This window comes from Pungitius pungitius, chromosome 1 (assembly GCF_949316345.1).
Source record: "Pungitius pungitius chromosome 1, fPunPun2.1, whole genome shotgun sequence".
NCBI classification, from domain to species: Eukaryota; Metazoa; Chordata; class Actinopteri; order Perciformes; family Gasterosteidae; genus Pungitius; species Pungitius pungitius.
The window spans coordinates 33,005,915-33,021,830 of record NC_084900.1 but is presented as its reverse complement, the minus strand read 5'-3'; the positions used below and the strand labels follow the sequence as shown (position 1 = coordinate 33,021,830).

General features: G+C 47.2%; 1 protein-coding gene across 4 annotated transcripts in view; it reads left to right on the top strand.

The window, feature by feature from the left end:
- magi3a (membrane associated guanylate kinase, WW and PDZ domain containing 3a) overlaps positions 1 to 15,916 on the top strand; it is a 77,941-nt gene that overhangs the window by 35,237 nt on the left and 26,788 nt on the right. For all 4 annotated transcript variants that reach the window (XM_062565382.1, XM_037480638.2, XM_037480640.2 and 1 more), the window contains exons 2-3: positions 10,607 to 10,723; positions 14,062 to 14,181. In XM_062565382.1, the coding sequence (XP_062421366.1) occupies positions 10,607 to 10,723; positions 14,062 to 14,181 (237 nt within the window). The remainder of the gene's footprint in view (positions 1 to 10,606; positions 10,724 to 14,061; positions 14,182 to 15,916) is intronic.

The following is a 15,916-nucleotide window of genomic DNA, read 5'->3' as shown; positions in this document are numbered from 1 at the left end:
ATTGCCACAGGTTTTTTGTCGGCTTGATTAAACAGCCGAATGCCTTTGAAGTGCCGAAGTTTAATTTGTGCACATGTGCCGGCGTTTCCCAAGAGGGGCTTTACAGGGGCAGAGCAGGCCGGGATGTTGTGCGATGACGGCCCCATTTCTACTGAGCAAATTTAGTTTATAATTGCCTCTCTCTCCATCCTTCCTCTCAGCTGGTACCGATTCAATCGGGGACAGCGGCTCGGTCCCAGTGTTACCTCGTGTCTCATGGTAAACATTCTCTCATGGACGTAGGTCCCTCTACCATCCTCCTCTTCTTCCTCCTCCCCTTGCTACAGGATGTTAATCGGGGCGCGCTAGCACGAGGCATGGAGTGGAACAGATGCCATTATGCATGCCTCTGCAGATTAGCTAATCACAGGCACCACCTGGGTGTGCTGATTGCTATTAATCCACTATTGTAATTGAAAATTAGGGTTTCACAGCAAACACATGCTGTCTGTTCATTGGCCCTAATAGATTTTTGTCACAACTGCCTCGTGACAGGCTTCATTCACACTGAGAAAAGTAATACAGCATTGACACTCTCCCCCCCCCCCCCCCCCCCCCCTCCCGAGGTGCAAAGTTCTGCTCCGTTATGATGTAATCGGGATGGCAGCGAATCTCATATTACAGCGGAGCCATTTCTCTCAATATTTCCGTTTCACATCTGGCGCAGCAGTGTAAACGCAGGAAGCGGCACGACTTCTGTTAAATATTCTTCCCCTTCGCCTCCACAGCCGAACCACGAGGACAAGATCGCACTCAAACTCCAATGTGGATCTTGTGCCGTGTGTGTGTGTGTGTAAACAGCAGCATGACAAACACGGTGTTTTTCAGAGGTGACATCACGAGAGCCGACTGTGTTGTGACCGGAGCGGCGTCTTTGATTTATTTAGAAGGGTTCAATGGTCACAGGCGAGTCCACGAGCAGAGAGACCCTGCGTCCACGGAACAATCCCCCGCCTCCGAGCATCAGTGGCCGTCCCGCCGCCAGCTCTTTTGCTCCTTCTCACCATTGATAATCCTGTTCCCGAGAAAAATATTCTCAAGGATAATGGATTATGGCGCACAGTGGTATGAATTCCCCTCCGGCTGTATCTCCCAGTTAATTAAATGTGTCATTGTCTTTGGAAATGGTTTGGTATCCTCATTCTCTTCACTCTGTGCTCCAGTCGGGGGACATCGTGTTAGAGTAATTAAGCCTAAAGGATTCCCTTCACCTGGGGATCCATGTCCTTAATCTGCTCATCCTACTGTGGGCTTGCAGAGGGTTTTTTTTGAATGGGTTTTCGGTTGGAGGTCTGATGTAGTTCACGCGGCTTAAGAGATTTGAATATGTCTTTAAATATCGCAAGCTTTTATGCATATTAAAAAAAGGCAAGTGGCTAAATGTGAGAACTAACGTAATCCTGGTAAACACTTGTCCAATTGCATATTCTAAAGTAGTGTAGGTATCAAATGCTATTTGCTACAGAGCTTACACTTCAATCCAAAACGTCATGGTAAAATCCCATTGGCTTACAAACACATGTCATCCCTGCACTCTCAGTTCTAGGTGAAATGGTTGTTTATTCCGCACTGAGAAGGCCTTTAGACATTTGATAACATACAAGTTGTCTTTCCTCTTTTGTGGTCGTCTATAATCACTATCGTCTTCCTATTGGGGAGCTCCCAAGAAGCGACGCCCTCGGTAACGCCACAGTAGGTTCAACAAGTCAAAGAGTCAAAGTCAAAAAACCCCGGTGATATCCGCTTTGCTGACCGTGGTTTGCCTTTCCGGCCCCCGGATTGTTTTTCACTCCCCTCGACTCACAAGAGCGCGGAGACGACCAAGCTTTCAGCTGCCGAGTGTGCAACTCTGGATTCCTCGCGTCCCCCCCCCCCCCCTTCAACTCCAGCTGCGCGAGAAGATCGAAGACGGACACGAGACTGCGCCCCGCCACGCGTGGAGCGGCTTTCGGGGGGGGGCGGGGCGGGGCGTGTCAATGCGCTTTTCTCTCTTCCTTTTCCCTTTCGCGTTCTTGACCTGATACCAAAGCACGTGTGTCGCTTCGTTGTGTTTTCGGTATCGTAACTTCTCAATGGTTCCGTGTGTCCCGCGAACATCTCCTCTCCAGGGGATCGGAGGGGGCATCTGTGGGGAAATAAGGCCGAGGCCTGTCATTGACTCACAGCGGAAGTGAATGGATGGGTTTGTGCCACGGTCGGGGGGGGGGGGGGGGGGGGGGGGAGATCACATGGTTGAGCATGCATTGACGTTGAAAATCGCATCTCTGTGGTTTTGTGCGTGTTGGTGTAGTTTTTTTGGTGTCGGGGGGGGCTTGTGTTGCCGGCTTGTGTTGCCGATGCCGCTGGTCCGCTGCCACAGTTCCATTTTTGTGAGTCGCCCATATAGCCCTTCCTTTAGTCATGATCAAAACCACCCGGCACTTGTTAGGGTTCATCTTTGTGGCGGATGAGCGATCCTTTCTGTTGTTAAGTGTGTGTGTGTGTGTGTGTGTGTGTGTGTGTGTGTGTGTGTGTGTGACTGTGTGTTCCCACACGAAGGACAAATGCACATCTTTAGTCAGCTGTGGCCGCCACACACGGAAATCCTCAGTGAGACTCGGCGCGCCGTTAAATCCAATCTGACCGGATCAGCCCGTGAGCAACGCGTCTCAGTGACTCACCCACTGAGGGTGGGTGTCATTACCGCCAGGCGCCGTGTGCCCCTGTTCATTCCTGAAGGGAAAGCCTGAGATTCGTTCGGGATGCCGTTTGAGGAGACGCGCTGAGAGATGATGGCCTCGAGGCACTGAATTCAAATTTAGTGGTCAGGTCGAATCTCAATAATACATTTAATATGTAATGGATTTGCTCGTCAGATGGAAAACAAACTGGGAAACAGAAGATCTGCCAGGTGGCCGGACATTGTGTCGCTCAGTTTGCAGTACGAGTCGTAGACGGCCGCCGACAAAAATGGCCAGACTGTTTTATTTTCTGTATGTGTTGCTTCTTGACATAACTCGTATGCGCTGACCTCAAAAAAATTGAATGAATTTACAGGGGTTTTTGGCGGCGCCCCGGTGTGATTGTGGAGTTAATTGATGCATCAAGCTAGAAAAAATACAAATATCTGGTGATGCTACCTAAATCTAGTCGGTCAGTGCATTAGTGTTCCCTTTAACCCTAACCTCCGAGCTTTGATCTCAGTCTCATGCACATGACTTAATGGCATCATGTGACAGACCTGCTAATTGCAGTTTCGGGGTTCGGACACCGTGTAAAATGTTCTCCTGGTGGCTTGTGGCTGAGAGCCACAGCCTCTCTAAGCAGACATTTGAGTTGCTGTTGCGGATGCTTCGTTAACTCTGAGACGGGGGACCCTTCGTTCTACACACACACACACACACACACACACACACCGTGAGGCAGTGTGTTGGCTTCCTCCGCCAAACCTAATTTCTATTCGTCTCGTTGTGGCGAACACGCGGATGTTTGTCTCGATTCACTACTGTCCAGACCCCGACCCCCCCGCCCCTCCCCCCCTCCCCGCCGCCGCCTACGAGTCCTCGGTCGTGAGGTAGAATTTTTTTTATTGAACACATGAACCAACGTCTGCTGTGTATGTGTAACCACAAGAATACCAATGTGATTCATCAGAGGGTGAGCAGCTTGAGGTAAACACTCGGTTGACATTCAGCGCGGGCAGGGGGGGGGTTTCGCCTCTGATTCTCCTCGTGTCTGCTCCGCGGCGTCTGGCCTGCCGAAGCCTTTTCATCTGCCATGAGTGACTGATGTGGCTGCCCTCCTCTCCCAGGGCGTCTGCCCGGCTTACGGAGCAGCCCCTCCCGCGTGCCTTCAAAGAGATACACATAAATCACGGATGAATGTCAGCGTCCGAGCGGTGTCTCCAGGCCTCGCCGAGTTCGAGTTGTACGCGTGCGCTTGCACTTAGTAACCCTTTCACCATAACTCTAAGTATACTCATGCACACGTGCACCACACACACACACACACACAGATCGATCAGGGAGAGGGATGGTCACGGGGCTGAAAAGACTCATTTCAGTGGCATCTTGTTCTGCAGCTAGATGCTCCAGCACATGATGGATGGACCACGTGTTGTGGGCAAGTGGTTTCTCATCACGCCTCTTGCCTGCCTGACCTTCTGGAGATGGACAACGGGGGGACGGAACGTAAAGGGCCCACTACTGTGCGTGTGTTCACGGCATTCCATGGACCTGCAAGTTATTTCTGACTGCGGAGAGGAAGTTAAAGTGAAAAGGCCGGCGGTGGCGTTTTGCAAGTTTGCTTCTTTTGTTATTATAAAAAGGAATTTTTCCAATTGTTGTGGAAATAAATCAGTTGGTATTTCCACGTTTCCCGAACAATTTCTGGACTTGTGGAAACTGAAGACAAACATTGATTGATTTTTACCTGTAGCTGACTTTCCCCTTCGCAAAGCAAGGCTCCTAGGTTAGAGGCCTCTTCATACGTAGATGGAGATATATCAGCAGTGTATTAATATAAAACATAGAAAATGTCTCTATTCCAAATGAAAGCATGTTTAATACGTTAACTCCCTGCGCATTAAACGTTATTGATGATGCAGAATAAAGAAAGTGGAGATGATGTCCACCACTCCACTCGACAACCAATCTACAACAACACATGATATTTGTATCAGTTGATTCGTTGTTTTGTATCTGCAGATGAAGGCAAGTAAATCTTGAGTGTGACACATCTGGCCACTACACATCCGAAATGCGCTAAAATATTTGCATCATACAAACTGTCCAGGGCCCTCACTTAAATATCTTTTATTATAGACTAATAGATTAACGGATCTATTGGTTCCGCATTAATGCATGCATCCCTCCCAGGCCGCGTGTCAGCCGGGTGCCGTTAGAAGATGTGAGTCAAGCATCAGGACATCATCTGGGTCAAGAGATGCACGTGTCGAATCGACTGCAACTTGGAAAGCTCCTCCGGCTGTGCTTTCCAATACAGGCCCTTCTGCTCTGGAGTGCATATTATTAGCAGACGCTGCTGACCACCCGAGGCCTTTAGAAGCGAATGTCTGTCGCAACCCCACAGCAGGGCATGTGAGTTGGGAGAGCAAATACCTCATTAGGTAGCTGACCCATTAACATCTCTCTTGACACATAGTACCCCATCACATGATATATTTGATCTCCTATGTAGATCACCTGGATGTTTTTTGTTTTTGTTTTTTTTCCGACCTCACACGGTGCATTATTTAATTTTTTAATGTGACAGCGTTTGCGTGTGATGTGGTTTAGAGAGAGAGCGAGAGAGAGAGAGGTGGCTTTTGTGTCCCCTGAGGTTCGCTCTGACGCATCAGACGGCGTAGCGTCAGTGACAGCCCAAGTTAGTCCGCGTGCTGCTCCAGCTCTCTCTGTGCGGTCCCCCCCCCCCCCCCCCCTCCCCCCCCTCCGATCCTTCAATAGTACCGATTGAGTGCCACTCCGTTCGTTCCCTCTGATCCACTGATGACAACGGAACCCTTTGTGGCCCTCTCCATACGTGACACAAAGATCGCTCTCTAAGATGGAAGGGAAAAGATTGTGACACTCTTTGATCTCTGCGTCTCATTCAGTCCCCTATCGCGGAGTCTTTGTTGGTGTGTGTGTGTGTGTGTGGCAGGTGTGTGTGTGGCAGGTGTGCGTCACCGCAGAGATGGCGAGAAGCAGAAGGCTTTTGATGATGCACGCTACAGAGCTACTGCTTCACTGCGTCACGACCCCAAAAAATAATTCCGCGCAACAGAGCGAAGGGAAAATGTGCTTAGAAGCTAAAAAAAACCCCACCTGATTATTGTCGAGTTGCATTAGAAAAACTTGAACTTCAAGGTGATGTGGAGTGAAAGTGAAATGTGAATGTGAAAGTGGAGTGACAACCCAATGACTCATTTAGATTCATCCCCTGGGGACCATGAATGTCCGTGCAACGTCTTGTGCGAACGCGACTAACGGCTGTAATAGCTGGTACTTCAGTCTGGGCGGAAGTGGTGCCCCGATAAATCCACAGAGAGGCCAAGTGACGGTGACTTTTATTTGCAGCATTGTACTGCAGTCGACATAAATGAAAGTCATTCTTAATTTCTCCCCTCTGACATGCTGACCCTGGAAACCCCCTAATAACAACAACAACAACAACAACAACAACAACAACAACAACGGTGTCATCCCAGCTGTACGCGAGGTGACAGACTGCGGGGGGGAAGCCAGCAGGGCTACATGCAGCGCTTTGACATGGACACTGGGTCGAAGCAGAGGTTAACGTCATGGTCTGTCAGTCTGCTCCCCATCACAGGAAGTGGACAGGAGGGAGGAGGTGGCCAAGCCCGCTCAGGATGACGAGGCGGTCTTTGGGGGGGGGGCTGGAGGATTTGGGCGGGCTGTGACTAAAAATCCAAAAGGGACATACAATTAGAGTGAGGCTCTACGTTGGATTTTTTTCAGCTTTTTTTTTTTGTTGTCAAATGCCTCCATCTCAGCCACGATGGGATTAGAAAAGGTTGTTTCATTTAGGGAGGACCGGGGGACGTTGGATATATGCGCTCTCACCACCTCTGGTTGCTCTCATGTATCAACAGACATAGGTGTGTACCCCTGAGACAGTAATGGATGTTTAGTACAGTCGGCCAACGATGGCAGGCGAGCCGCCCGGAGCCCAGAAAACCTTTGTGAATGCCGAGTGCTTTTGGGGACACCATCGCTGTCTGTTGCCAAGCGCGTTGATGATTATCACAACGCAACATTACGCAATGTATGACGAGACCGTGCCTTACACTTATCTACTTAATGAGTTGCTCTTGCTGTCGTGTATCATACAAAGTCCTGAAGTCCCGCCAGCATCTCCTCCCCTTTGGTCTTGCGTTATCATTTGGAATTGTATTATAATTGCTTACAAATTCTGCCATTAAACATAGTTGATAGGGACAATGTTTTAGTATGAGGGAGTTTTATGAAGCGCTTTTCCACCTGGTCATTAGCCATTTTAGAGCAGAACTACCCGGCTTGTGCAGACTGACCTTATGTTGAGATTCCATCCTGCTAATTGGATTTTAAGGGGATGTGTCTAACCTGAGGGAAGGGAAAAAAGGGCGATTGGGGACGTTGATTTCCTTCATGTGACATTTTTCATCCCAAAGCCCACCCCAATCCATAATTAATCTCTTGGGCGCTGCTGCCGCTGCTAATTGACTTCACGCCGCGTACGTTTTGCCTTTTTCCCGCTGGAGAATTGCAGCTCTCACCCCGGACGGTGGCAGTGAGCGCAATGGGGCTTGACCCGGGCGAGAAGACCCTCCTCGCCTCTGCTATTTAAAATTCCATCAACCGACACTTGCAGTAAACATCAGCTCGTGTGTTTCGGGGGATGGAACCGTTGGTGTGTTGGCACATTTCTGTCTATCTGTGCCCGCTGCTCTCACAAGAGGGAACCAAATTGCCACTTTAAGGTGTCTTTTAGATGCCGATAGACTTTCATTCTCTCTCCGCCTGTCGCACAAAATGAGGCAGGACGTTCGGCCAAATTATACTACTACTCACAAGGTGATAATTACTGGATGGGGGGGGGTGAGCTGTTTCCAGAGCTGCACCATTCTGTCAGAGAATTGCCTGATTAGACACCCAGTGACACCCCCGCTGGTGGACTTCTCTGCATAGCTTCCGCCCTTATTTGATACAAACATTGTGTCTATGATAGCCCATTATAATTTGACAGCCCGTTTACTTAGTGGCCTGGTAAATATCTTCACACAAAATGCGTCATTTTAGCCGCGCTAGCAGGCCGTCTCTGTGCATGGTGGTTCACCCCTTTGGTCCATGCTGAACGTGGGTACGCGACGTTTCTGAGGGGATTCATTGCTGGTTTGTTTCATACACTGTAAAGCTCTCATTTTCAATAGGGCAGTGAAGTTAAAAGTCAAATATGTGCACACTGCTAAACCTTGTATTACAACCGAAAAAGGGACTGAAGCTCTCTTCCGTTGTTTTGGGTGAGAAACAAATGGCCTCACAGTGAAAGACTTTTCGCAAAGCGCTTCAGCAGTTTGGACATGAGTTACAGAAAAACGACAGATGCTGAGGTGAGCTGAGAGCGGCGCTTTCCCACGGCGGATGCCCGAAATCCAAGAGTCCAGGGGGAGTGGGCAAGGGATGATGGGCAGCAGCATGTGCTGCCTTTTCATCTACTGCGTGATAAGAGGGAAACGGAACCTCCTCTACATATGTGTACGAGTAACAGCAGAATTAGACAGAGGGAGGGCTTTGTCTCTCCTCGCCGTGATGCAAGCTGATCTATCGGGCGGACAGGTGCGGCGGTGGAGCCAGCGGCAGGTAAAGGTGCACACGCACACACTGCGTCGAAGGCAAAAAGCTTCACAAAGGGATCCAAACAGGACGGAGCCGCCTGGTGGGGATCTTAATCCCTGCGGCGAGGCAGGCAGGCAGGCAGCGACGACGAGAGGGCACGCGGAGGGTCCGTGTGTGTGTGTGTGTGTGTCACCATGCCTCCGCCCCGTCCTCCCCCGGACCCTCTGTTTTTAATGACACTCCACCCTTGAACAACACCCCCCCCGCACCCCCCTCCTCTCCCATCCCCATGTATTAGAGAGTGTCTAATGGCCAAATGACGAGGCACAAAGGCTTCGATTGTGTCCTGGCAGCGCCGATTGTGCGAGGCCTTGTAAACTAGCGGGAAGCTGAGAGTTTCTGCTCTCTCTCTCTCTCTCTCTCTCTCTCTCTCTCTCTCTCCCTCTTTTTCTCTCGCCGTATCTGGCGATACGATGTGGCGCGCTAACGCGACCTGACAGGCGGGCCACAAAGGCTGCGCTGTTAGAAGCACTTGAGAGGAAGTTTGCTTTGGGCAGGGGAGGCGATTTGCATGTTTTGTGTGTGCATGGGAGAGCGAGAAAGAGGGATTGATTTTGTGACCCAGTGGGATATTTACCCCTGGTTCCAGAAACCAGCCCACTGATGGCAGTGTGTGAATAAGTCGTGATGAAAAGGCCTGTGGAAGGCAGAATCCCTCCCATCCCCTTATAACGTGGCCACAGGCCTGACCTGGAATAGGATGGATATTGTCGGTGTATGTTTTTGGGGGCGGGGGGGGGTTCATGTTTCTGGGGAAAAAGGACCACAAGCTTGTGGCTTTCTAGGTGCACTGCGTAGCCAGACCCAGCTTTTGTTTCCTTGACCTAAATTCCTCACATTCATTGTGTCAGTAAAAAAAAAAACAGAGTCCACAGAGTTACATAACGGAGAGCGATGCTCCCCTTGGCCCGGGCCCTCTCTCGTGCCTCTGCCGTGCTGCAGTCACCCATTAAGGCAAAGTCGCGGGCCCTCTAGAAAGCCGAGGAATTCCATAATCACTTGAATTATCCCGTGTGTCAGTGCACAGTAGAAGCTTTTGAGTGCTGTTGAAACACCCCGTAAGCGAGAAACTGCAAAAGCTCAAACATTTTCATCCGTCCCTTTCTGGAAGATATTTAGACTATATTATGTATTTAGATATTTAGAACCGAGCTTCATAATGCTAATGATCTGCAGGCACAGCGGTAGTTGTTTCATCCCCTTGGGGAATGAATAAAGACAACTTCATGTCATTGTGGGATATTTTTGAATTTGGCAAGCATTGGCTTTTTATTCCAGATCAGCTGGTTCCATCCTTCCTGCTGAAAATGGGCGTCATGAAAAATGCTGTTTAGGTGTCAGAGTAGAATTCTTGATTATGTGTAGGAGGCTCCTCAATTTAAAATGTTCTTTTTGTTTTACTGTGGGAATATCAGTGGGCTGGTCATGTTTTATTCTGTTTCTTTCTGCAAATTTTCTCGAGCTTGAACTCGTTTGAAAGATGAAATCTTTGTGTGTGTGTGTGTGTGTGTGTGTGTGTGTGTTTGTGTGAGTGTGAGTGTTGGAGAATAGATTTAAAATGAGTTTTAGACATGTATTAACAATCTGCAGTTTTCTTACTGTACTGCCTGTCAGATAGTTGGATAGTTGTGTACCCCTTTGCTCGACAGCTTTCAGGCGCCAACGCTGGTTTTTATGAGCCCACAGCGACCCAAAAGCCACATTCAAAGCACATCTGCACGTCCCACTTCCTGGGCGGCTGCCCCGCGCACAGCCGGAGTCTCCTCAAGAGGACGAGCGCTTCTCGACACCGAGGGATCTCCACCTCTCGGACTCTCGGTTCTCTTTCTCTGTTCGGCTCCTCCGCTCCCCTTAGCCCGCGTGATGCTGTTCCACGTAAGCAACGGTCCTAACGTCGGAAGCCTCTGGAGTTTAATATTCATCACAGCGTCAGTGTCTCTGACACCGAGCGCCTGGCCTTCCCAGGTACAAATAATTGCTGTCTGGACCCCTTTTCGATTCAGGTCTTCCCGAGCGCGTTGCAGCTCGTTGTGAATTCCAATTTCAGAATGCCTGTTTTTAAATGCTCTCCAAATCAAATCCTGGGTGCTGGAGTTTATTGTGAATGCGCGGCGCGAGGATGCCCCCCCCCCCCACCTACGTGGTTCAACTGCCGGACTGACCCAGATTCCCTCTTTTTCCCTTTTGTCTAGGTAAGGTGTTGAACACCGATTTGCGTCACTACCTCAGCCTGCAGTTTCAGAAGGGCTCCCTGGACCACAAGCTCCAGCAGGTGATCAGGGACAACCTGTACCTGCGCACCATTCCCTGTGAGTAGCCTCTGCATGACAGTCCCTTCACTCGCTGTCTGGGTGGTGCTCGTTGCCCTCTGACCCCTCCCAGATGGAGTCTGGTCTGCTGTCCCACCTGGGCCACCCTGCTGTATTTCCTTTGCCGCAGTTACATTTTTTTTTTTTTTTTTTTTTACTTGTCTCAAGGCAAACAATTTCTAGGTGTTTTTCTGTTGTGGGTAATAAAGTAATAAAGAGAAAAGCATGACGGATGAACGGATAAAAAATAGTGACATAAGTGTTATGTGCCATTACTAGCAAAATCATTTTGAAACACCACTAAACAATTATTAGTATTGGAATAATAATGTCATTCTGAACGATGTGTTTTTTTCCTTTGCACACAGCAGCCTGTCCCACACATATTAAAAGTTAGATCACTTTGAAGACTTCAACAATACATCTCAAAATGGTTATATTTTTGTATTGTATGAGTCCTTGTTGGCGTTGAACTACGGCCTCATAAAATGAGTGGAATATTCTTTTTTAAGACTTCCGGGTTTGTACAAAAGAAACCACATCGCAAGCAACGGGAAATAATGACACACTTCTTGTGTTCGATTGAGTGAAATATATTGTGCAAACATAAAAATGAGCTTCGTTTTTTTTTTTTTTTCATTTCCTATTTTTTCCCCCGCTGCTTCTTTTAAAATATCATAAAAAGACAGGACTTTTGTTTTTATGCCCGAGTGGTTTTAAAAGGGACATCAAGAGGCCAACAGGCGTGAATGAAAGCGCAGCTGCAATTCTCTGCCTGTACAGCTGAGTTAAAAAAAAAAAAAAAACAACTTTAAATTGTTTTTGTCATTTTTCATTTCTCCCAACGTGGTTTATTATGTGCGTTTCAAACCCTCTCGTATTCTGCGTTGTGTGTGGAGTGAGTCCTTCAAACAGCATCTATAAAATTGCAGTTAATCGACAATAAAGCAATAATGATTCATCGGCTATGATTACATCAGCGGCGCTTTCTACATTCTTGCTCCACAGCTATTCAATGATTTTAAATATCAATGGAATGTAAAGACCATTACAGCTACTCATCACCATCTCGTACGACCCATTTTGGCACAGTCCACTCCAGAGGGTCCGCACTGAATATCTAACCTAAAACTAGCAAAATAACTTTTTGTTCATTTTTATTTTTTTATCCTAATATTTTTATTCTTTCAGACACGTAACACAGCGTTGCGTTTATGTATCTCATCATGTCGTCTTCCTACTGCAGAAAAATACAAAGTTAGATGTGAGTTAGCTTTTCCTTCTATATTATAAAAAGATTCTACACAGAAATATTCATTATAATGCACTATAAGCATTTTGATTTCACACGATGGATTCGGGTATCGTACAAAGTGTTGCCCATTATTGCCTCATCCAAAATATGATTTGATTTATAGTAACATTATCAAACATAATGCTAAATAAAACATGCTGCCAATCCCAGCAGTGGAGACATTGGTTCAGCGCGGTTCAGTTTTATTAAAATCTGGATGTTTTAATTTGTCGTTTCTGTTATTCGGCTGCAATCAGCGTCTGGACGCCCTCGTGGTAAATGCTTGCCGCGCGGCCTCTGGTGCCCCGCTGAGTGGGTGTTCAACCGCACACCAAAAAAAATTACATTACTGGGGAGCTACGTGACGTTGTTTATCCCTGTAGACTAGAAGATTCCTTTTAGTTTGCTTTTGGTGTGGTGATTTTTCTTTGCTCGTGTCGTCTCTTCAAAGGGAGGCTTGTGAGGACGGGTCTCACAACCGCTCTTTTCCCACTTAGAGTAAGCAGCACATTTCTTCTCGTCTTCTCTTCCCAGTGTTGCTTCTCAGTTAGATTTTTCTGAGCGGATGTGATCTTACTCCTCACTGTTGTCCAGTTGGACAGGTGGAGACTTGAGACGCGCTGTCCGCTGCCTCTGTATTACACAATATTTCTTTCAAGCTGGGACAGTTGAAGAATTAGAAGAATTGGGGTTACTCGGCCTTATTTGAAAATCCTCCTAACGTAGCTGCTGAAACAATTAAAAGGCTAAATAATGGCCTTTCCGTGTGCCTTCCTCCAAAAACAAACTCGGTGGTTCGGCCTGGTCCCCTCTGATTGCTCTGTTTGACAGAATAAAAGATGGCCTCCATAACAGACTGAGCTGATTCAGATGTTGGATGTTGGATGGATGTTGACGGAGAAAGAAAATGAAGAATGAGGGGGGGAGGCTCCTATTAAACTGTGCGTAAGTGTCCCGATGCCTGCAGCGCAGCCAGACAGCACAGCAGCAGTTGAGCTGATTTCATCTGAGGCGACGCCGAGCAGAGTCGGCACGTTATGGGGCGTAAAATCCTTCTCACAACGAAACCTTTCCAACGTCTCCACAGAGGAGAGCACGTCGACAGGACATGACAAACACACGTTAACCGGTTGCTGGAGTTATGGTGGATTGTTATTTAATGAGAGCTACTTTGCATGAACTGGAATGCAGTGTCGAGGCTTGCTTTAGTGAAACATACATCTTGTAAAGGAGGAGAAAAGGTCTCTTGTCAACTCTTCAAGATTATTTCAACCATAAAGCACTTCCAGTCACCACTAGCATGAAGGAGACGTGATACCTGTCACTGATTTGTATACCCATCACCCTGGTGTATGAACATGAGCAGGTCTTTCGGGGAACTTGGGTTTCTTCAAGGCTGGAACCTTTTAATATGATTGGAAAAAGACGAGGGCATTTAGAAAAGGATTCTTTGATTCATTGCAAATAGGGATGTCACTTTTATTTTTTTTATATTCAAGATGTTTACTTAAATAACATTACGCTGTCTCCATTGAACGTTTCGGGTGGAATCATTATTTTTTGTGTCCATGGACACCAAGCCGTACGTGGGATGGAGGAGGAATTGATTTGCGAAGGCAAAGCAATTGTAAAAGTGTAGTTAAATTATTCACAAAAGAATTCAGAAGGTCGACAGGGAAGTTTGACTTCATCCATTTACGTAGTTGTTGCACACTCTTACTGACGCCGTATTTTCTAAATCCTCCTCACTCATGCAGTGCACTAATACATCATTTAATTGCATCCTTGAGGAGTAAAAGTTGTGCTGCACAGAAATCAAGGCAGTAGTGTGTAATTGTAATCCGGTTAATTATCATTGTCGTCCTTTATCCTCTGTCTTCTGACAGCTGCGCCGCTCCACAGAGGGTTGTTTTTTTCCCCCCTCTGTTTTATAGTTTTAATTATGCATTCATATCGGTGTGGTTTCTGCTCGGTTGACTATTCATGATGTAGACACACTTGTTTGGATGTTCCCTCCGTCTTAAAGCTGTGTCATTGTCGGCAGGTACCACTCGGCAGCCCAGAGAAGGGGAGGTTCCGGGAGTGGACTACAATTTCATCAGCGTGGGGGAGTTCCGTGACCTGGAGGAAAGCGGGCTGTTGCTGGAGAGTGGCACCTATGATGGTATGTCTTATTGTAGCGTAGCATTAAAATCTGTCAATACTGAAAGTTGGAATTTAATGGTTAGATTATTGACCTTCCCTTAATTTTCTTGTCTTGAGACAGCATTTAACAAATCCAATGCTCTTCTTTTAGAAAACGTTGGTATCGAACACAACACAACACTAGCATGCATTTATCAATACTAAGCACATAGAGAGGGATCAAGGAAGGTGTTCTGGATACACGTTACCACGGTTACCAAATAAACTTACAGGCTTCATGCGCTGCTCATACAAAGCTCACTTTGAGGACAAGGCTTTTCAGGTGGTCTCAGTCTGCTTGCTTGGTCCTCGTCAGACTTCAGTTCACAGCTTTTATCGTGTAAGCTCCCCCCCCCCCTCCCCCCACCCACCCTGTGTCCCATATCCACCCCTGGGGAGACCGGACCCTGAACCTATGAGCCGGTCAGCAGCCTGAATAACGGATCCGCTCTGCCCCGCCCTCCTTAATGGGACACGACCATTTGTGTATTGAAGGCACAGGTCCAGGAGCCACCACAAAGTTAATCATTAATGCCCAGACTTTGACCTTGGGGCGTCCACAGATAAACTGTTGGTAAATGTATTACACACACATACACACACACACACACACACACACACACACACAAAGATCTAGACAGGTACTTTGATGCAGGGAAAAGAGGGAGGGAGAGATATTTACCACATCATTAATTCATTATCCATCGTGAGTTATTCATCGACTACAGATCTGTTTCTTGTTGCCACAGCTTGTATTATGGGGATTGTATAATTAGCCCATTTGAGACAGAAGTGACTTTTTTGTGAAATATCTCCTTTAATTTGCAGTATCATGCATTTTAGGATGTAACTCGGAACAATAATTTAGCTATATTTTTTTCTACGGTAAGCACACCCGGTTAAAGGACACGCATTCATTTGAATGCAATCTGTTTAAATAAAGTCGTGATCGTTGGTGATCACATTTATTAACCCTAAGGAAATTTGCTGAAATCGGTATTTGCCCAAATATCTCTTTTGCACAAATGTTCCGTAGGGGTGTGGAAGCCCACAACATCTGTTTCATGAACTTTCTATCATATGTTGCGCATTCTGGCTTTTAATGAGGCCATTAAGAGCTTTCTGGTTGGCCAGATTTTGAACATCATATACTCTTTTATTTTGTGTTATAGATTTATTACTCACGCCTTTAATATACAGAATAGATGGTTTAGTCAAAACCTGAACTGCATCCCTACTCCATCATAATCCACCTCTCTCTCTCTCTTCCTCCGTGTGCTATTTACTCATTAGTGCACATCTATATTACTTACTACTTACTGTAAATATGGCAAATTAAACGAAACCATCTTCCTGGGCAGTTCACCGCTGTGACTAATCCTCCAGACCTGTGAACAACAGGGGCTGGATGTATCCACGGTTAATCTGTAACCAAGACACCCACTCCCACTGTTCTGCCTGAGCCAACATCCCAGACCGTGAGTGTATTAAAGAGTGTGGCTGTCGTAATGCTGTAATATGGAGATGTATTCCGGAAAGGCCAAGATTAAGAAAATACTCCTACCAAGCAGGAGAGAGGACAATCGTGTGTTTATGGCATCGCTCCCCTGCAGTAATCCATTACATTCTCAAACCCGGCCGGTCTCGCTGTCTGCCTTCCCAGCGGGTCTTAGCGGTGAAGTCGACTCAGCCGCTGGTAAAGTGGATGGGGGACT